The following is a 22,407-nucleotide window of genomic DNA, read 5'->3' on the forward strand; positions in this document are numbered from 1 at the left end:
TGAAGTTTATTTCTTTAACTTAATTTCTCACAAATATATTCCTTATGTAAAGTCATATTACGTGGATATCTTTTCCTGCCTCTTTGTTTGTTTACAGCTTGCTGCCATATTTAAATTTCTAACGCTCCCCATAGAACATATTACTTTGTTTATTGTTTTATTGAGAGGTCCCCGCTGCTGACATCAGCATGTTGAGACCTTCATCGCATATTGTATTTAAGGGAAATTTTTAATCGAAAAATACGATAGGTATTGTTGAAAATGTTTATCTGTAATCGTATTTAGGTTAGAAAGAAATAACAAAGCTTTTTTCTTTACTAACCTTCCTGTCAAACTTAAAGAATTAATTCGTGCGCATGCACACTTTAACCCTGTCTTACTAGGGAGAAAACTGCATCCCGTTATAAATGGCATTAAGATATGCCGCAAAAATATTCCGACTTTTCTAGAATCTATTTTGCAATACTTTGTGCAAGTTCTAACAAAAATAGATATATCCATTTTTACACGATATAATTTATGTATTGTAGGTTGTGGTAAAAGAAAAGCATGAATAATGTATTCTTTGGTGCAGGAGGAGGAGGGTTGCAGAAGCGATTATCACCCTCCCCCTGTAGGATGATTTATTTCGATGCATACATTACTGCTTCTACATACATACAATTTTAGCCATCGTTTTAGGTTAGTTCGTCCACAACCTATCACAACCATAGACGTAGGTTAATTCGTCCACAACCCATCACAACCATAGACGTAGGTTAGTTCGTCCACAACCCATCACAAGCATTGGTGTAGGTTAGTTCGTCCACAACCTATCACAACCATAGACGTAGGTTAGTTCGTCCACAACCTATCACAACCATAGACATAGGTTAGTTCGTCCACAACCCATCACAAGCATTGGTGTAGGTTAGTTCGTCCACAACCTATCACAACCATAGACGTAGGTTAGTTCGTCCACAACCCATCACAACCATAGACGTAGGTTAGTTCGTCCACAACCCATCACAAGCATTGACGTAGGTTAGTTCGTCAACAACCTATCACAACCATAGACGTAGGTTAGTTCGTCCACAACCTATCACAACCATAGACGTAGGTTAGTTCGTCCACAACCCATCACAACCATCCCATACATGCCTTGGAATATGCTCATCTTAAAATTTTGCTTTCATCAAAAAAAAAGTTTTGTTTGAAGAGTTTCTTTCACAACAAAATGTTGGCTGTCTGTCAGCTTAATTAGACTGTAACTGCCTCTTAGAGGTGATTTTTACACCAGTTTTCTTTCTCAAATTTTTAACCTTAACTGTGCAAAGAAAATGCTAAGCAGATAGGATGTTTTTTGATTAAAAGTGGAGAATATTTATGTTGAAACGAGAAAAACACTATTCTTGTACAAAAATCATGTACTTAAAATAGTTAGTAAACACATCATTAAAAAGTCATGTTGAATCTTCCAGTAAACATACAATTCTAATTGCGAATCTAACTACCTGTTTTCATATGGGTTTGACATTTTGATGCGTCTTAACAATGTAAAAGACAATTGACTATCCCTTCTAATTTATATACAGTTCGAAATGCGACCCTAGCTTATTGTTTTCATTTTATCTTGACGCTTTTATAAACGACTTGATTTGACTTTCTGACCAATTATATACTAAGTATTTTGAGAAATATTCCAAGTAGAAAAAAACATAAAACACGAATTTCGCGCGCACTCAGTTTCGCGTAAAATCACTAATTACGAAAACACTCACAAAAAAGTTTTAATCAGGAAATATCTCTGTGGTGAAAAACAAAAAACATTTCCCTTTTTTTACGATTTTATGCAAAAGTCTTTCAGAGGAATAATATGAATACAACAATGAATTCTTGCATATGGATGTCGTGGATAAAAAGATGTATTTAGAACGAAATCAAACTACAAGAAGATTTGACTACACCTGTTGACAATGCTATACATTCTTAATGAAGGATCCCCTGAGGGTAGTTCTATCTTTTGTAAATTGCTATGAAAATAATAAAATACAATTTGTTAAGAATTCGACAGCTTTCATATCTTGTCATTCAAAACACTCCCTTCTATAAAAGAAAGGAAGGAAATATAGCCAATTAAAACGTAGAGTTAGATATATTCAACCAATGAGATTGTGTGCTGCTGCCGAGAAGTATATCGCTTGTTTGGATATTGTTAAGAGTTATCTTCCACTTCTTCGTGTGACAACCAAACATGAAGACAAACATTCTAACGCTTTTCTTCTTCTTCTTTGGTGTTTTTTGCGCTGTGTCCACAGAACAAACTTCAAATGGAGACGAAAACGACGAGAAAGAAGAAGAAAATAAGTGGATCAAAGAATTAGATGAAGATGAAGACCAATTTCACAATGAGCAAAATCAAAAAAAAGTTTACCATGGTGTGAATAAAATAATTTTCCCTCCGCATCCGGATAAACTGTGGCAGACTTGGTATGGACATCAACGAAAACGGAACCACAAGGAATTACCTATCACCATGATAGAGAAACGAAATATGGAGGAGAAAAAGTTGGACGAGAATGAGAATCACGACCTTTTCAATCTTGACGAACGAGAAGAAGACCTATCCAACATGAATTATAGAGACGGCAGAAATGTAAGGAAAGAAAGAAATTCAGATACATTTAACTCAGCGACTAAATATAAACCTCCCTTAGCGTATTTTAAACGTGAAAATAAAGAGGAAAGAGAGAACGACAGACCTCCGGTTTCTTTCTACAAGCGCGAAAACATAGAAGGAAAGGAGAACGAGAGACCTCCGGTTTCTTTCTACAAGCGCGAAAAAGAAGACGAAAAGGAGAACAAGAGACCTCCGGCTTCTTACTTCAAGCGCGAAAACGAAGACGAAAAGGAGAACAAGAGACCTCCGGCTTCTTACTTCAAGCGCGAAAACGAAGATGAAAAGGAGAACAGGAGACCTCCGGTTATTCACTTCAAGCGCGAAAACGAAGATGGGAAAGAGAACGACAGACCTCCGGTTTCTTTATACAAGCGCGAAAACGAAGAGGAAAAGGAGAACAAGAGACCTCCGGCTTCTTACTTCAAGCGCGAAAACGAAGATGAAAAGGAGAACAGGAGACCTCCGGTTACTCACTTCAAGCGCGAAAACGAAGATTGGAAAGAGAACGACAGACCTCCGGCTTCTTACTTCAAGCGCGAAAACGAAGACGAAAAGGAGAACAAGAGACCTCCGGCTTCTTACTTCAAGCGCGAAAACGAAGATGGAAAGAAGAACGAGAGACCTCCGGTTACTTTCTTCCAGCGCGAAAACGAACACGAGATAGCGGATGAGAGACATCCGGTTTCTTTTTACAAGCGCGAAAACGAAGACGAAAAGGAGAACGAGCCAATTTCTTACAAAAAGGATGAAATCTTTGATAGACCACCGGTTGCTAGTGGCAAAAAAGAAACTCGTGATAATTCTGCTGGCGAAGATAGAGACATAGATGAATATGATACTTTGATGGAACATCGACGTGCACCATCTTTGGAAGACGAAAAGTTAACCAACAAAAAGAGAACCAATGTTCAAATAAGAGAAGAAAAGAATTCCAAAAAGGAATATCGACCACCTCATATGGGAAAACGAAAATATGTTAAAGATTTTGCATCCGAGATGGAAAGAGAGCTTGAGGTACGAAAACAAGACACTAACATTGACCCTCCACCTCCACATAAAAAATATTTTACTAGCGGAAACGACGAGCACAATGGTTTGAATGAGCAAGACGACATTATAGATAATCGAGCCGAAGAAAACGATTTCACAAAAGAAAATAATGGCGATAGCAATAACGCCAACATCGATACCACTACTACGAAAAAAAGTTCCGACAAAAGGGTGAAAAGAGTTAAAAGGCCGTTTCAACCTTGGATTAAACTTCTGCGTCCACAACACGAATTAGTGTATAAGAAAGTAGCCGATAAAGAAAAAACCATACCGTATTATCCATGGAAACGCCGTGCACATAACGCAAAAGACTTAAAACGTAACTAAACTTTTAGAAACATTCGTTTGCCCAATAATAGCGCAAATGTTAGATTAAAAATTAATTCGTTAGACAAGTAAATATAGTTTTCACCATCTTACAAATAAAACCTGTTTTTTGTTTAACTTGCACACTATCTACGTACATGAAAGCAAACTCTTTCCTCATTTTAATGCTGTTCAACAAGTGAACCAACTCTGTGTGAATAATTAAAATACCAGCTTAACAGACAACTTGGGGCATATGACGAATTACATGTATAGTCTGGCTTGAACAACACAATACTTAATACTCTTCAAATAAAACTTTTGAAAATATAATCCCAACCACACCACCACCATTAAACACCTAGAAAATAGAACGAGGTTTAAAAGCTTCATAACGGTATCACAAAATTCGCTCAACTTCGTTTCCCGGGCATTAAATCTTTATGATGATTTGTGTGACGCCATAGCCATGACTTTGTGCGGTAAGACTTGGCAATTCAATATGAGCGATTGAATGTTACCATAGCCCTGGATTAACCAAAAACATGTGAGGGTGATTGTGGAGATAGGCCGTTGTATGAAGTTGCTGGTAGAGCGCAGAACCTAATTGGGTCTGCGTAGCTCAAAATGAGCATTAAATGCACTAGGACTCCCAATTTAAGCCATTCCCCCTCCTGCAAATAATAGACAGGTTAATCTCTCGATATTTGTGAAGATAGCCATGTAAAATATACAGATCTCTATGATAAACATAATTCCCCCCTCCGTAACAAAGCCTCGGAGGAAAAGCGCTCGCTTTTCCTCCGAGAAAAGAATAAAAATTCGTTATTCACTAAGAAACAAAGTACGAAAATGCTTAGTCAGCAAAACTTTTGGTCATTTTTCTTTCTGCCATTGCCCTCGTCCTTGGTCCAATATTTCCAGCAAACTTCGTCTTGTTGCATGTCTACTTCGTACACGAGAATAATTCAGGTGTCTACTGCCCTGTGGTAAATATATTATATATATATATATATATATATATATATATATATATAATGTCTGACATACTACTAAAATTCCTGAAAGAGTAGTCACCCTATTCGTAAGATTTAAAAAAAAATAACATTTTTGGATCTTAAACACAAAGAGCTGAGTGTTGAAAAGTTTTAATGCATGTCTAAAAGTGGTGATATTAATAGAATTTAATCGAATTCAACAAATTTGATCGTGTCACATGTAAAAATCGTAAACTTTCGGCATGTTCAGACTTGTCCAATTCGATTTTTCGGACCTGTTTAACTTGCGGGTTTTAATATGAAATATAAACATTAACAGAGGACGTTTAAAACATGTCTTCAAAAAAGATAAAAAAAATTAACGAGATTTTTATCAGTGAATGGATGTTGGAAGAAGCGCAGTGAAGCTCATTAGCAGAAGACATCCAAAGAAAACTAAAATAATCTTCTTCTTGCTCAAACCGAACTTCGTTACCATATACGACGTTTCAAACGTCCTTGAATTTGCAGTTGCTGAAATAATACCTGCAATAGCAGCGAGTTTAACTCCATCTTTGCTTCCTGAAAATATCTTATCGGAAAAAAAACATCAAAAATCTGTTCTCGTGTATCACCTATCAAGTTTTCGATTTTAATGCTTAATATAATTTCGACAAATTGAATTCGATTGTGTAGCTACCATCGCCTTTAAAATTATGATACTCAAGTTTTTTATCTTTTTCTTTTAATTTTACTCGAAGTTAGTTATACCTCCTATTTTTTGTATGACAGATTGGCAGTTGTTACACAAAAAAAAAAACGTCAATAAAAAGAGAACTAAATTATTTCTAATTATTCGAATCGGATTCGAAATCAAAAATTAAAAATAGTGAGTATAATATCGTGCCAAATTAAATTTACAAATGCAATTCCTAAAAATTATTACAACCAGACAATTGTATTTCTAATCATTTTAATAAAATAAACAAGCATATTCCAAAAAATTGTAAAAAATACATTCTTTTTAAAAAAATATAACAAATATGTACGAAATAGATAAAGAATCGTTACAAAAACAAAAACAAAATTCTATTGCTAGCGAAAAACGAAAACAAAAACGACGAGCAACTTATTTGAACATACAATAAGCAAATTAACCTCTTCTGCTTTGAATTCAACAAAGGAATAAAAAATACAGAAATTCATTTAAAAGTATAAAAAATAACTTTGAACATTAACTTTTACAAAATAAAACATTTTATGCCACCTCGGCTTTAAATGATATATAGTAATATATTGAAGGTGCGAAAATGAACACAGGTAGAGCTTAAATGCGAAAATTTAATAGGGTTGCTAAGCATTTAGGTATATTCTTATGTTAATCCATTTTCCTTAAAGGTATACATTTAAATGTAGTTTACAGTTTTGGATTTACTGATGATAGAAAATGTGAGAATTTGTCTGGATTACCAAAATAAAACAAAATGATAAGAGTCAAAGTTTTCAAATTAAATCCATACATTAATTTAAAGTGCTAATTTAGGCAACCAGTAAATTAAAAACACGACAAAATTTATCCTCTAAATGTATTGGAGGTTCCAATGCCAGCAAAATAAGGTTTATAAAAATAACATATGCATCCTGTAAAACATAAGGTAAAAAAATATCTTAAAAACTTCTTTAATTTTTAAAATAACAAAATTTAAAAATTGCGGGCATACAAAATGTGAATGGTAGCTATACATATTTAAAAAAAATAAACAAATAATGGTGCATTAAACGATGATAAAAATCCTTTTAGGGTCAAAGTAGACATTAATCCAATCAATAGCATACTTGGACTTCAGCTTGAGTTATAAAGATGAACAAGACTACGAATTTCAGAAAGTGGCTTTAAATTTGCTTGGAGAAAAAAGATTATTTCGAGTGAAAAAACTTTCACGATTTTTAAACTGGTTTCGAATACGCGTGAAAAAACTTTGCGTTTTGCTGTTTTGAAATTTCTAAAGGCAAAAACTTTCGCAAAAAAGGGCCAAAAATGCGAAAAACGCAAAAATTTCTGCCCTTATAGTAAAAAATGTAGTATTAATAGCGAAGTATGCGCATATACGCCGATATGTTAACGAGAACTAAATCAAACTAAATATTTCCTTTTTACTGAAGCGAATATATATCTAACTAAAAGTAAATATAGATGAAAAGTCCCTAGCCCGTGAAAAATCTAGAAATTCAACTTTTATACGCATATCACATTTGTTTTTGCGCATACCATTATTTCTCACAAAGACAACTCTAAAAATATCAACACAAAATATATTATATTAAACAGGATTGGGGCTGGGTGGGATTGGGGTTGTTACAAATTAATTGTAACAATAAAAAATATATAATTCGCATAATGAGCGAACTACATATAAAGAAATCGCATAATGAGGGAACCTTATAATGATAGAAAATGATGGGACCACATAAAAACCTAACTGCGCTAAGACCATTTATATTTAAATGTTTGTTTATCATCAAACGCTGCATTTAGGATTTCGCCAAAGATATCATTGGCCTCATTTTGAATTAAAAAAAAATATATCAATGTTGTCTTTTTTGCATTTGAGGACAAGTTCAGTCATCAACAAGTAAGGGAAATAAAAACAACTTGTAAAGACCAATGCAACTTCCATGAACGGAAAAAGGGGTAAATTCAGTAAGAAACTTAATTTATTTAAAAACACCTATATACTACATTTCGCATTTTTGATCAAAATGTATAACCGAATGATGTAACTGCATATAACCGATGATGAAACTGCATATAACCGAATGATGTAACTGCATATAACCGATGATGAAACTGCATATAACTGAATGATGAAACTGCATATAATCGAATGATGAAACTGCATATAATCGAATGATGAAACTGCATATAACCGAATGATGTAACTGCATATAACCGATGATGAAACTGCATATAACCGAATGATGTAACTGCATATAACTGAATGATGTAACTGCATATAACTGAATGATGAAACTGCATATAACTGAATGATGAAACTGCATATAACTGAATGATGAAACTGCATATAACCGATGATGAAACTGCATATAACTGAATGATGAAACTGCATATAACCGATGATGAAACTGCATATAATCGAATGATGAAACTGCATATAACTGAATGATGAAACTGCATATAACTGAATGATGAAACTGCATATAATCGAATGATGAAACTGCATATAACTGAATGATGAAACTGCATATAACTGAATGATGAAACTGCATATAACTGAATGATGAAACTGCATATAACCGAATGATGAAACTGCATATAACCGAATGATGAAACTGCATATAACCGAATGATGAAACTGCATATAATCGAATGATGAAACTGCATATAACTGAATGATGAAACTGCATATAACTGAATGATGAAACTGCATATAACTGAATGATGAAACTGCATATAAGCGAATAATGAAACTGCATATAACTGAATGATGAAACTGCATATAACTGAATGATGAAACTGCATATAACCGAATGATAAAACTGCATATAACCGAATGATGAAACTGCATATAACTGAATGATGAAACTGCATATAACCGAATGATGAAACTGCATATAACCGATGATGAAACTGCATATAACTGAATGATGAAACTGCATATAACTGAATGATGAAACTGCACATAACTGAATGATGAAACTGCATATAACTGAATGATGAAACTGCATATAACTGAATGATGAAACTGCATATAATCGAATGATGAAACTGCATATAATCGAATGATGAAACTGCATATATTCGAATGATGAATATAAAGAATTTAGTTGGCCATACTATATATTAAGCCTTTGGAACAGGGTCAATTTTTCTCAGGAGCATGCAGAAGTATTTGAATTGAAATGATGAAACTGCATATAAGTGAATGATGAAACTGCATAACAGAATGATGAAACTGAATGGTCTATTTTGTAGGAATATAAAAATATTGTCAAATATAAAAAATTTAGTTGGCCATACTATATAGTAAACCTTTGGAACAGGGGCAATGAGCATGCAATAGTATTTGAATTGAAAACAAGAAGATGGCTGTGGAAGATATTTCTTTAGCACTTTTTACTTATGGACTTGGGCAAAAATGAAGAGTTTCTAAGTAAATAAAAACTTTGGGTTCGCCCATAGTTTTAAAACATTAACATTTTTTTATGGCATACTTCTTCATTTTTAACTTTAGTTTGACTGCCATTGTTGATGTTTTGTACACAAACCTCTGCATATATGTCACACAAGTGAATATGTATCTTTAAACATTTCAATTGGTTAATAATAGACGCGTTGCAGCAAGTGGCAACACCGTGAAACTTCAAAAGATTATTCCAGAAATGTAAAATAATTTTTTACCAAAATGACACTCGTTTTTGCTCGTCATTGGCCTCTTTTTGCTGATGAGTTCATAACTTTGGATCTGCATGTCGGTTTTCAAGCAAATTTTGTGAGTAAACATATAGTATACAAGCCTACCCAAAAATGTTTATTGCAAACCAAGTTGCACATCCCGAGTTATTGGGTTATTGGAAAAAATACTTTATGTTAAAGCAAAATAATTTATGCTATTCAATTCACCTTTATAATATCTATGTATTGATAAAGCTTGAATGCCCATCCCTTAACAGGTCTAAAATTACTCATAACAGAAAGGAAGCTTTTTAAAAAATTAAAAATACTTGTTAACCAACTTTTTAAGCTCTATAATAGAAGTCCAACAGCATTTTATACATCGGGTTCCCTTTAAGACAAATTATTTAAATTTTTCTTAATACCAAATAGAGAGAAAAAACTTACCAGGGAAGTGCATAATTTATCCTTATTTCTCGCCAACTAATTCATGAACCACATCCTCTCTGCCTAAAAAATTTAACAAGGCTCGAAATCTCCCCCATGTGATATTTTCTTTCTTCGTTTTCACCGTCCATTGCTTTAGAGTTGCCACAGTTCTATCTTCAACACTATTCGGTTGATTCAAAAAGCAATTTCTTACGATCATATAAGGAACCAAGAAATGCAAAACATATCTGTTTTCATCACCACACCATATAGCCATGTCACGGAAGAATTTATTACGCTTCCTGACAGTGCTTAAATCGATAGTAGAGCCACCAGTTTCTAAAAAATGCCAAAGAAATGGTGGCAACAAATGGTAGCAACAAATTACCGTTGTGATATATTTCTGATGACATTCATTAATCTTGCTGTCCTGATATCTGTTGCAAACATACTCTACTTTTAAAACTCATTTTTCTTCGAAATGGAAGTCTTTAAAAAAACCTTGGAGACTAAATTTGCAAAAAATAGGATAGGGCTTATTCCTGAAAGAAGATTAATTTGGAGGCAGTGAAAATATTACCATTATAAGTACTAGACTTAAACAAGTCTAGTACTTATAATGGGATTATATTATTGAAGTAATTTTTAAGCCTGAGTGTTCTGAAAATAAAAGTATTGATAGTATCTACTTGTAACAAAGATTTATATTTATTTGCTAATTAAAAAAAAACAGAGTTATAGGTATAACTTTGAAATGGTTTATTTTCTTAGGAACAATCATCATATGGCAGAGCTAAAGAAGCTTATTTTCCAAGAGGCTTTTTATATAAGGATTAATTAAAAAACAGGCTTATTTAAGGAGTCACTGTCTTTGTCATACCTATTTTTTTAAAAGGACCATCACTAATTTCTTCCTCTGTAATTTCGTGTGAAAATCCAGAATTCTCAAAAGCTTCGTTAACAGAACTCAACAATTGTTCTTTCGAACATTTAGTTTCGAAGGCTTTACTGCAAACGCATTCCAGGATGGGATTCTGGGTTCGAAAATTGGTGCTAAATATCTTCCCCACTTTTTCATCTTTTAAACCTAGTTGAAAAGCGAAATCTTGTTTTTTATCCAATACTTGCTCCGTATTCTCCATGAACCATTTCTCTGTTAAGTAAGCTATCATGCATTTGTCTAAAAATTCTATAAAAGAAGAAGAACAGTTTTATTGAAGAAATTCAATTCTTACCATTTTTATAAGTCTACCTCCAGCAAAATACAAGTTGAGCTCATTTAAAAGACATTTTATATGTTCAGGAATCTTTTTATTTGGTTTCATGGTATAGATTTTACTAATTATGCAAACTTTTACTAATTATGCAAATCATGACACAATCAATTAGCTCTAAAACATGTAATTGAAGTTATCGAGCATATTGCATACACTAAATAATCAAATTTACGTAGAATGATTAAATGCCAAACTAAAGATCCAAAAAATACACTTTAACCCTACTTTAGCGAAAATGTTAAACACAAGACATCTAGAGTCATATATTACTAAAAAATCTAAATCTTGAACCAACCGATGTTTTTTTAAATAATATACAAATCCCTCTCTTATTGAGCTGTTATATGAAATTAACTTAATTTTCTTTTGTTGTTAATTTTTACTGAAATTATTTTTTTTTTTTTTACCATGCCAAATTAATCTAGATATTTGGAATAAATAAACATGCTTAATATTAAATCATGTGTTTAAATTTAAGATTTGTAAATCTTATTTTACCAAATATCTTGACCAAAATTAATTTTGCTGATTGTATCCAAAATATTGGATACATATCAGCTATTATTAATCGATTATCTACCTTCGAATTCTCTTGATTATTGGCATTCTTAAACCATTTAAAGCGTGTAATGGTTTAAGTACATTAAATTTTTCTAAGAATGCACAAGCACCCCTTTTTCTCTTAAAAGTGACAGGAATTAATTATAGTAACAGAAGAGATTCGACACAATAAATTGATTCATAATAATTAGATTTAATGTTGCAGTCGGCCTAGAGTAAAAGGTACCACCTAACAAATAAGCAAGCATAACAAATACACAAAAACAATAACGGTGAAATAAATACAAAAGCAACAAATAACACTATTAGCCACATGTACAGAAAGACCACAACAAAACATTTAAAACAAAATTATAACAACAGCAACAACAAGTTAAACAAAAATAAACAAAAACTAACCATCCTCTTCTGAATTTTTCTTAGGCGTACCCTTGTCTGAATGTGGTCTTTGAGCATCTCCTTTGTCTTTGCTTGGAGAGGAAGCTGGTGTTAATTCTTCTGCATTTTTATCAGTAGAACTTTGCGGTTTTGAACCTACACTGTCTCCATTTGAAGAACTTGATGGTAAGTTGTCTGTTTTACCTAAGGAAATCGAATGTTCATATTGGCTTTGCAGTTAACAACTTACAATGTTGATAATCTTTAACTAAAAAAACATTTGATATGCTGGGCTGTTTACATTATCTACTGGGAAAACATGTACCATGCAGAATTGTGAAACAGTGTGATCGGTGATGTTGGGTAAAAGGCTGAAAGTGTGACGAAGAATGATAGGATTCTTAGTTACTGCAGTACGCCTTTCAACCCTAACAAAGGGAGATTGAATCAATGTTGGGATACAGATGCTTTCAACAGAATTTAACAGTTGTAATGAATTTTAAGACTTCGAGGTTGAAACATATACATTGTGCTCGTAGAATGAAGAAGCTGGGCTTCTTGTGGTTGATTACTGGTTATTTTAGCAATGTAAAGTATAGTCAATGCAAAATAAAGACCTAAAAATCAATTTTTAAATTTGCAGCACAAAACAAAATGTACCTTCTTTGGTTAACTGTTTTGAGATGTCTTTTAGAAGATTGTGGAAGTATGCGTCATCGTCATCTTTGTATAGTGGATAGTACATATTACTCCCCTTTATCAAATTGAGTATATGGTCTGATGGAGGTTTATAACCTTCTTCGACCATAACACAAATAGCTTTCTTATGTTGAGCACTGGTCAAATTATATTCCTTCTGACAGTTTTTAGAGTCTTCATAACCTTTGGATAACAATAAAAGTATTAGCTCTGAACGCGCAACTCCCTCTGACATTCGTTCACCTAAATTACCATAAACTTGATCCTCATCAACCCAAACAGAGTAACCCTTTTGTAATAATGCTGTTTTTATCTTTTTCATATACTTCATACCAGATGCTTGATGGTAGGATATCATGATGTCCCATTTCTCAGTCATTTTGCTTTTTTCTTTGTGATTTTAACACTACGAAACAATGCATATCCTTTTTTTTTTAGGTAAACACAGTTTCTGCTCTGGGTTCTTAAATATTTTGTGTTCATAATTTAAAGATCACATAAAACGAAAAAAAAGCAAGGTGAGGAAAACCTCAACCACGATCTTAGACATAAATTAGTGGACAGGTATTAAATTTTGGTCCCCACAATCAGTGTTGGAGCCTTAAAAATTTAACATTGCCAGGAAGGGGGGCATTAAAAAGTCTCCACATCTATAAAATCTTGTATTGATTGCAAGGCGATAATAATGGCTTTTTCATGATCAAAATTTCAAACAAGTCTTTATGTTGCCCAATACTATTATTCTTGCTAAATTTTTACGAACTATAATGAACAAAGAACGTGGAGTCCTTTGTCCTCGAAATAAGAAAAGATAACAAATTGTCATGAAAATTTTTTTCGTCCTTACCTATCTCAGGTATAGGTGTAATACATGAGAAAATGCTTAAACCAAAATTATATTCAACAGTTATCTCTTCTAATTTTTTTATGAAGACTTCTGGTACGTCTAAACACATGACTGAATTACCTTAAATGTATTATTTTTTGCGAGTATTTAATTTGGCAAAATTAATTAATTATAGGCGCAAAAAAAAATAAAAAAAATTCAAAATTGCTAAATTGAATACCTGCAAAGAGCAAAATTTTTCAAATCGCAAAATTAAATACCAGCGAGAATTAATACCTTCAAGGTAAAACATAGTATTTGGAAATCCGGTTAAGTAATGGCAAATTTGATTTACCTTAAAATATACCCTTTATTTTCAAAAATTATTAAAATCATTAAAAACTAGTAAAATGAATCTTTGTAAAAAATAAAAAATATTGTGTAGACAGACATATATGTTTGAGATTTTCTTTAACCAAACACCATATTCCTACACTTTTAATTATTAAATCTTAAAAACTGCAAACTATGTGCACCCGTAAAAATAACATCAAAATTAACTTATAAAATATAAAGTATTTATTGCAAGATATTCTGTATGGATATTTTGCGGAAACTTTTTTTTGCGATTACAACTTTTCTAACTGAAGAAAAGTTACAATTTGGAAAGAAAAACAGATAGATAAAAAAACCCAGATAAACAAGCTTTTTAAAGATGATAATTTTTAACCAGAAATTACAAAATACCCAATATTTATCTTTAGGGAGGGTTTTTAGGGTTAATAAATGGTTTCCAAATTTATCCAAATGCTTAAGCTTTTATATCAAAAATGGAAACACTAGTAATATTATGTAAAAAATAAATATATATAAATAATAATAATAAAAAAAATACAAATTTCTGTAACATTTCTGTAATATACCAGCACCTGCAACCCAAAAGATTAACATTGCGCTTTCTTTTGTTTCCCAAATTATCTACAATAAAACAAATCATCAAATGAGATCCACAATAAAAATTCACATCTTAGTTTATATACCAAAATAAGGTTCTTAACAATCTTTAAATTTTGAAAAGGTCTAAATTCACAGAAAGGGTCTAAGGAAAGGGCCAAAAGTCCATTTCAAAGATGAACCACAAAGAGCTAAGTTCATATGTGTGGATGAAAAGGTTGGAAGTTATAGAATGATAGGATGTAAGTTAGTAAGTTTGTAAGTGAAAATATGTATTGTTTATTTACAATGTATCATTCACTATTTGTCTAATGAATACATGTTTTTTTTATAAGAATGACATTTATAAATTTAAGCCTTATCGTGGGCTTAAATTTGGTCATTTCTAAGCATATGCTAAGAATATTTTGTGAAGTTTTCTTTTTTATGCCTGAATTAACCAGTATGTAGTCCGATTTATGTTGTAATTACTGATGTTCAAAATTTAAATACCATATTTTTTTTCAAATAAGTATATTTTAAGTTTTTCATAAGGATATGTCATTAAATCTTTTTGCCATTAAGCATAACCTAAGCATATTTAAAACCTGAGAAATAAATCATGCTTATTCACCGTTACAACTACTAGATTATATCATTGCTTTTCAGAACTTTCATCATGTATAGATTTTGGAAACATAATTATGCCACAAATTTGGAAACCAAGTGTAAGACATATCAAATAAAATTTCCAATTAGATTGCTTGATATGAAAAATATATACAGGACTCCCAAGGAATGAAATGATTAGAGAAAAAACAAAGTTAATAGATGTTTTTTTGAAGATAGAGTTTTGTGGCTTAGTTGAATTAGTTAGTAGTATGAGTCTATTTGTAATTGCAAATTAGTTTTACTAAGCGCCTTTTGACAGAACAGGAAGTTTCACTGAAACTTGGCGTTACAATATGCATGCCAAAAAGAGTGGACTACTTATTAAATTTGTTTTCCCAGGATAACCTCTTCCAGTTCCTATTTTTACTGCTATCAATGAGGCCCTGCAATGACGGTACTGCAATGGGGGTCCTTGTGCATTTAAAGCTCCCATTGAAGCTTTAAATGCAATCAATTAGAAACTGCCTAAGATATTAAGCCTATTCTCGTGCTGAACGCTAAGCGGAAAGGATAGATTCACACTTTTATAGTCTTTAGAATGACTAGGCCAGGGTTTGAACACAAACCGACACCCCTCCATTCTTTCCAAGTGCCACAGCCAATTTAATCTTCTTATCTTGATGAGAATCCTAAGCAAAGTTATTATATTTTCCCGATTACCTGAATTTCATAGATATTTTAGGGGCAGTTTCGAGTAAAAGCCAATATCTACGTTTCTTTTTCATAACTTTATCTTTTAAAATACTGGTTTGAGAAACAAGCAATAGTAGGCATGGCCAGTTACAAACATTTTTAATAAAAACCGCAATAGACCTACAAAGAGACTACATACCTTTTCTTCATTTCTCGCCAACTATGGCTTGAATTACATCTTCTCTTCTTAAAAATTTCAACACTGCTTGAATTCTCCACCAAGTAGCATCATCCTTTTTCGTTTTAAAAATCCATTGTTTTAAAGTTGTCACAGTTCTGTTCACAACATCACCGGGTTTATTTAAAAACCAAGTTTTCAATATCGTATAAGGAACCAAGAAATGTAGAACATATCTGATGTCAGGACCACACTTTTCAGCAATTATGCAGAAAACTTTGGAACGCCTACTTAGACTGCTTAAATCAATATTTGAGCTGCTGGTTTCTACAAATAAAAGACAAGCAATGTCAACATAAAAATTACAACAATAATAATATGCTTCTCTAATCCTCACAAATATAGTAATAATTTGCTGACACCTACATAAAAAAATCTCAGAGGCTTCTTTGATGATGAACTGTAATACACAACTGTGGCATATCTAAGCCTGTGTTGGAAAAATAAACTTAAAAAAGGATTAATGTTACAAACAATTTTGATTCTTTTTTTTTTTGGAGTGTTATGCTGTTGCCCTTTCTCTTTTATAGTAGCCAACAGAACTTTCTTGCAATAATCAGGAAGCATTTAAGAAGGTTTTCATGTATTTCAAGGGTAAAAAACAATAAATATTCCTATTTTAAAATAGTAATAGTACTGCGGCATTAGTGCTTCATTTTAGTTGGGACTTCCAAAGAAAGGTCCAATATTGTTCAGCTTCAATACTAATCAGTTAAGCACTTTTATCAGCATTATCGCTGTCCCAAAATGTTTTGCTTAAAGCATTCATCAGAATTTGATCTGTCTTGTAGTGACAGCTATAGAGAGTGAAAAATAATATAAAGGTTTGAAGAGTACTTAATTAAGAAGGAAGAAAGTGTGAAGAAACAGCCACTCTACACCCGTTGACGATATTGTCAAATACAATGGAATTGACACAATGCATTTTGTGATTTTCTTGAACACATACATGGAGATGTACGTCTTTTGGCAGTTAAAAAGAGACGAAGTACAAGAAATGAGATCATATTATTTTTTAAAAGCTGTAAATGATGAATAGTGTGCTCTAGTGCTTCGATATACTTGAAGTCCAGAGGTGAGCCTTGCTCTTACTCCCTTGCTACTTAAAAAACACAACAAGTCTTTGGCATACTTTGTAAAAGATATTTTTATGAGTGGATGTGGATTTATTCAAGGACAAATGGCTGCTTTATTTAAAGAAGGGGACTTACTATATGACTTATAATACACAACATACATTGCATATAAACATCCCGCTTATATAAATGTCATACCAATAATAAAAGGTCCTTTATCAATATCATGCTTGTTAATCTGGCAACCCACTTTCTCTTTCTCAAAAGCTGCGTTAACAGATCTTAGCAATTCTTCTTTTGAACATTTATTTTCAAACGCTTTAATGCAAATACATTCCAGAATGGGATTATCTGTTCGAAAACTTGCACGGAATACCTTCCTCACTATTGCATCCTTTAAACCCAAAGCTGATGCAAAACTCTGTCTGCGGTCATATGCATACTTATTCTCCATGAACCATTTGTCTGTTAAGTACGCTATCATGCACATTTCTGAAAATTCTGTAACAAAAGAAACTACATTTTAATTATATACAAAAATTATTTAAAAAATTAGCATGCACAGTTAAATTGGCATTCAATTGACTTTAGGTGTGACTAAACAAGCTTTATTGTGCCGTCACATGTTTAAATTTGATATTGAAATCCCATTCTAGCAAAGGTATAAATTGCAACAAGTGCAGCTAAAAACAACAACAACAACAACAACAATAATAATAACAAAAAACAACAGCAAGAACAACAGCAACCAGGATCACCAAAACGATGCAAAAACCTTGACAGGGAAAACACAACATCAAAGCTAAACAAACACTTAACATAAAAAACAAACAAACAAAAAACAACAATAATAGCAACAAAAGCAGCAACGGTAGCAACAAATTATGCTAAATTGAATATAAACTAAATAATACTAACCATCAACTACTGAACATTCAGGTGTGGGTTTGTAATAAGGTGGGTTCTGTGCAGCTCCATCTGCTCTAGTAGAAAAGGTGTGAGTTAAATGTGTACTTTATATATATGACCTTTAACTAAAAAATGGGTATACTAGTAGTCGCATATGTTGGATATGTTATACGCTCCGAATCATTCAGGACAAGGAAGACATTTTTGTTTTCCGGCAGATAAATATTTCATTAAGATTTTATCTCTGTCACATTGTTAGCCTGCCTGATGGTCATAGAATAGAGAGATAAACCCAAGCTTAAGTTGTTTTTATATCAAGGGCCACACAAAAAAAGAGAACTAGTTTTTACCCCCATTATGTCAGAAACTTTAGCAGACTTAATATTCTACACAAAACACAGAGAGTCCTGAGACAGAGATCAGTGTTGCCTGAGGCACGCAAGAGAAATTCAAGACAAATGAAAAAAAAGATGCAACCCTGACTGCAAAAGTTTAACTATGTAAACATTAAATATCGTCCTCAGTAAAACTGCATATAACACATAATGCAAAAACTGTAGTATTATAAAAAAATTGGTTTACAATGAACCAATGACCATACCAGATCTTAGTTTTAACCATCCTAATAGTGTATAATACTGAAAATCTGATAAAAAAAATTGTAATCACTGTGGGGTACAACAAGGTGAAAATTATTTTAAGCCATGTGGTTGCAGAGAATCTCTTCCTACTTTGTGTAACATGCCAATTAAAAATAAAGGAATCACTAAGGAAAGAGGAAAAATGTTTAAAATTTGTAGCAGAAAACAAACATACCTTCTTTGGTTAACTGTAATGAGATGTCTTTTAGAAGATTGCGGAAGTATATGTCATTAGTGTCATTGTACAGTGGATAGTACATATTGTTTCCCATTATTAAACGGAGAATACTGTCCAGTGGAGGCTCATAATATTCCTTAACTATTACACAAATGGCTTTCTTATGTTGAGCACTAACCAAATTATATTCCTTCTGACAGTTTTTAGAATCCTCGTAACCTTTTGATAGCAATAAAAGTATAAGCTCTGAACGCGCCACTCCCTCTGCCATTCGTTTACCTAAATTACCATAAACTTGATCCTCATCAACCCAAACAGAGTAACCCTTTTGTAATAATGCTGTTTTTATCTTTTTCATATACTTCATTCCAGACACTTGATGGTAGGATATCATAACATCTCATCTTTCTTTATCAACCATTGTATTCTTTTTTATATCTGGCTATATTTAACACTGTGGAACAACAAATAATGTATTTATATAGATCAATAAGATAACTTTCTTGCAAAATTTCAGTTTTTTAGAAATATCACAATAGGCATGTCGGCACTATTTAGGAATAAAATTATATGCCAACTTCCACATGCCTGACATTTGTAAAAAGAAAATAAGTAATTATATAAATGCGGAACACTTCACTGAAAAAGAAGGTTGAAATTTCAAAGAAGTGAGTGATGGCTGAATGATTTTGTAAACCTGCATGAATTTTAAGCACCTTTAATCTTATATATGTAATTATAGGAAGATATTTATAGCTGGTGAAGCCATTACATTGCACCTGCGTGTTTGATGCCCAATATGTTGGAAATAGCCTGCGTCATCTCTTATTAGGTAACTAGGGGCCACCTGGGATCAAAATTGATTAACTTTCTCAGAGATGTGTCAACTCACCATCAACATCATCAAAAAACCTTTAAACCCCAATATTTCTTCAATCCTTTGTCAAAAGTGCATGATCTATTTTCTATTGGTGTTTTAAGGTTTACACAATAGAGACACTAGATTACCAATCTAGTAGGTTGCTAATAATCCTCCAAAGGTGTTCCAGGTCGCATATTCTTGACTTTCCTCGTGAAGTTTCAACTAAAAGTATTATATTGCATTACTTAACTCCCAAATTGCAAACAGGCCTTCAGTTTTTCGTATTAGGTAGTTATTGGGTGTCCTTATTGATGGTTTGTTTTTGCCAGCATGTTTGTCAAGGTGACTCTGAATTTCTGTCGACTTCTTTGATGACGCTTCCATGGTGATGTTACTGTTCTGCAATCCAACGGCCTTTGTTGAATTTTCGTGTTTTGTAGGCAACATACCAAATGGTCTCTAAATCATGTCAAGTGGATGTTTAAATACTTTTAGCATTGTGTCCTTCATGGAGGTTAAACTGTAAGATATACATTTCGCCCGAAGTTAAGAAGGATCTTTGGACAGCCCACTTACCTAGAAATTACAAACACAAAAGATTCACCCCTCTAGGGGTTATGCCAACCTTCTCCAATGTAACATTGAATCAAAAGTGAAACATCATGCCATCACACTTTTCACTAGTGTGGAATTTAACTTTGACTTAATTTCACATATTGAATTAAATTGAGAAAAAAACTTGTAAATGTATATACCAGTTTCTGTCATATCTAAAAATGCTAAGCATGTATAGCTACTTATGTTTTGGTATTATTATTTGGTTTTGTATTTTTTTCAGCATTTTTAAGGACAGCTAGCTAGCTAGACATCTAGCTTATGCTCACACGTAATTAAGTTTTGCATGTACATACTATATATCGTAATCAATGTTTATCCATGTAGTATGATTTCTAAACATACACAATATAGTAATTCTTTTATCTTAATTAGCTGCCATATAATCATGTAATTTCAGACAAATTTCACTTTAAATTGACCTACTAATCTCTGTGGTGTGCCGTGTCCCCAACCACAAGTCAAATAAAATGGCTTAAAAACAGTAGTTTACCTCCCCTTCACTACATATCAAAATCGTTTATCAACAAAATCAGGTAATCAAATAGCTGGATTTTGCTCAGATTTTCCACTCATTAGCTACCTAATAGCTCCTGACTCCTACTTATTAACTTTTAAGTTAAAAAGCTACCCAGGCTTAAAATTTAAATTTAAATTTGGCAGCTAGGTAGCCAGATAGCTATATTTTTCTAGTGAAATGTGCTATAAGGATGGTGTAAACAGTACCCAACAAAATAAAAAAATTATAATCACCCTTCCATCATGCTGTGTAGCTAGTGTTGGTATAGCTTGTTTTTATTTTTTGTTCTTCAACATTTAATTTCTTTTTCTTTTTCTGCTAGGCAATTATTTCACTTTTTGGCTGAAGCCCCTGTCCCAAAAATTTACCCTTATTATTTGGCAAATTTAACATTCTCCAACAGTGAACATGTTCTACTTTCACTATTGATAATGAAAGTAAGGAGAAGCACCCCTTGATTTATTGACCGCTCCCCTCTGTCTTGCTTTTTCTGAGAGAGGGACCGAGTTCTATTCCAAGGACTCCCAGGGGTAAGCCTGAGGACCGGCTTTAGGAACTAGCCGGAGCGTTGGTGTGAATACAACTTTCATAATAAGGAAATTGTAAGAAAATAAATTAATGCAATGCTCTTGCCTCATCCCTAAGCGATAAAAGATACAAGACGCCCTGGAAACAAGGATGGTGGTTTTGCTATGGAAAGAAAAAATATCCCTAAGTTTTGGCCAATTTTGACAGGTTTGTCAAACGAAGCAGTTTTAATATTTGGACTAATTTTCTTGTGGGAATTTAATTTCGTGAATCTAAAAAATGGATTATTTGCGAAAATTTCTTTGTTCAAAAAAATAAATTTTTCGCAAGAATTTAATTTTGCAAATTCGAGGCTAATTTGCAAAACTCACGAGATTTGGGCAACAAGCCATGGCAAATGTTACAAGAAAACCGGTACAAGCGAGGCATTATACTGGTGAGGCCAAGGATGATCCTACCATGACCGCGGGAACATAGATCACTTTTCTTTAGAAGCATGTTTAAGCAACGAAATTTTAGTACGAGAAGTAAATGTGCTTTGTTAAAAAAAGGGAAAATCCCTAAACATGTCGGCGCAAAGCGACAAAAGAAATTAGATAACATCGAATCGACGCTTAACGTACGCTTTTCGATTTTAGCCGAATTCGATTTTAACGTAATGGACTTTAAAAAATTTAGACGGACAGGTGGCTCTCCAGTACGGAAGAGGCCCTGAGTTCAATCCCCGGCCGAGTCATGCCAGGAACTATAAAAGTATGAATCAATCCTTTCTGCTTTATATTCAGCATGAGAATAGGATTGATATCTTAGGCGGTTGTCTAGTTGAGGGGTTGTTGTGCTTCCACGCCTTCTGTACCTCAAATAGAAGCTTTAAATGCAAAATAGGCCTCAATTCGCAGGACCCTCTTTGTTAACAGTACAGCAGGAACTAAAGATGCTACCCTGGGTTAATAGTAAAAATAATAATAGTAAATGCAAGAAGTGTGACACTCAGAAACACTCAAAAACGTGAACAGAGTCTTGAAT

The 22,407-nt window shown here is 32.9% G+C and overlaps 3 protein-coding genes across 4 annotated transcripts; 1 reads left to right on the plus strand and 2 right to left on the minus strand.

The window, feature by feature from the left end:
* Window positions 1–2,233: 2,233 nt before the first annotated feature.
* Window positions 2,234–4,036, plus strand: LOC130628716 (myb-like protein X). The gene has a single exon (XM_057441699.1). It carries the CDS (start codon window positions 2,234–2,236, stop codon window positions 4,034–4,036), a length of 1,803 nt encoding a protein of 600 aa, XP_057297682.1.
* A 1,782-nt stretch (window positions 4,037–5,818) lies between these two features.
* LOC130628821 (uncharacterized) lies at window positions 5,819–13,665 on the minus strand. Its single transcript, XM_057441837.1, has 5 exons — window positions 12,712–13,665; window positions 12,073–12,255; window positions 10,716–11,024; window positions 9,854–10,174; window positions 5,819–7,284 (listed from the first exon to the last, which is right to left on the minus strand). Exons 1-4 carry the CDS (start codon window positions 13,127–13,129, stop codon window positions 9,876–9,878), a joined length of 1,209 nt encoding a protein of 402 aa, XP_057297820.1. The 5' UTR covers window positions 13,130–13,665; the 3' UTR covers window positions 5,819–7,284; window positions 9,854–9,875.
* Window positions 13,666–13,837: 172 nt separating this feature from the next.
* LOC130628822 (uncharacterized) lies at window positions 13,838–21,287 on the minus strand. Of its 2 annotated transcripts, XM_057441839.1 has the most exons (6): window positions 21,087–21,287; window positions 18,854–20,177; window positions 18,047–18,106; window positions 17,327–17,629; window positions 16,014–16,319; window positions 13,838–14,554 (listed from the first exon to the last, which is right to left on the minus strand). In XM_057441839.1, the coding sequence occupies exons 2-5, from the start codon at window positions 19,248–19,250 to the stop codon at window positions 16,021–16,023; spliced, it is 1,059 nt and encodes a 352-aa protein (XP_057297822.1). In that variant the 5' UTR covers window positions 19,251–20,177; window positions 21,087–21,287; the 3' UTR covers window positions 13,838–14,554; window positions 16,014–16,020. The 2 variants fall into 2 exon arrangements, with proteins under 2 accessions (XP_057297822.1, XP_057297821.1); XM_057441838.1 differs by having other exon boundaries at window positions 18,854–21,287.
* Window positions 21,288–22,407: the final 1,120 nt, after the last annotated feature.

The sequence above is a fragment of the Hydractinia symbiolongicarpus genome, chromosome 15 (genome assembly GCF_029227915.1).
Source record: "Hydractinia symbiolongicarpus strain clone_291-10 chromosome 15, HSymV2.1, whole genome shotgun sequence".
NCBI lineage: Eukaryota > Metazoa > Cnidaria > Hydrozoa > Anthoathecata > Hydractiniidae > Hydractinia > Hydractinia symbiolongicarpus.

Bases quoted from the DNA above. Each gene is read 5' to 3' on its own strand.
- LOC130628822 (XM_057441839.1), bottom strand. From the start codon at position 19,250: ATGATATCCTACCATCAAGTGTCTGGAATGAAGTATATGAAAAAGATA. The intron at 18,107-18,853 runs GTATGTTTGTTT...CTACTAGAGCAG, and splicing joins ATTACAGTTAACCAAAGAAG to ATGGAGCTGCACAGAACCCA. The intron at 16,320-17,326 runs GTATGACATTTA...TTTTATTTGTAG, and splicing joins TAAAGGACCTTTTATTATTG to AAACCAGCAGCTCAAATATT.
- LOC130628821 (XM_057441837.1), bottom strand. From the start codon at position 13,129: ATGACTGAGAAATGGGACATCATGATATCCTACCATCAAGCATCTGGT. The intron at 12,256-12,711 runs GTACATTTTGTT...CGATTTCCTTAG, and splicing joins AAAACAGTTAACCAAAGAAG to GTAAAACAGACAACTTACCA. The intron at 11,025-12,072 runs GTTAGTTTTTGT...CTTCTTTTATAG, and splicing joins GAAAAATTCAGAAGAGGATG to AATTTTTAGACAAATGCATG.
- LOC130628716 (XM_057441699.1), top strand. From the start codon at position 2,234: ATGAAGACAAACATTCTAACGCTTTTCTTCTTCTTCTTTGGTGTTTTT.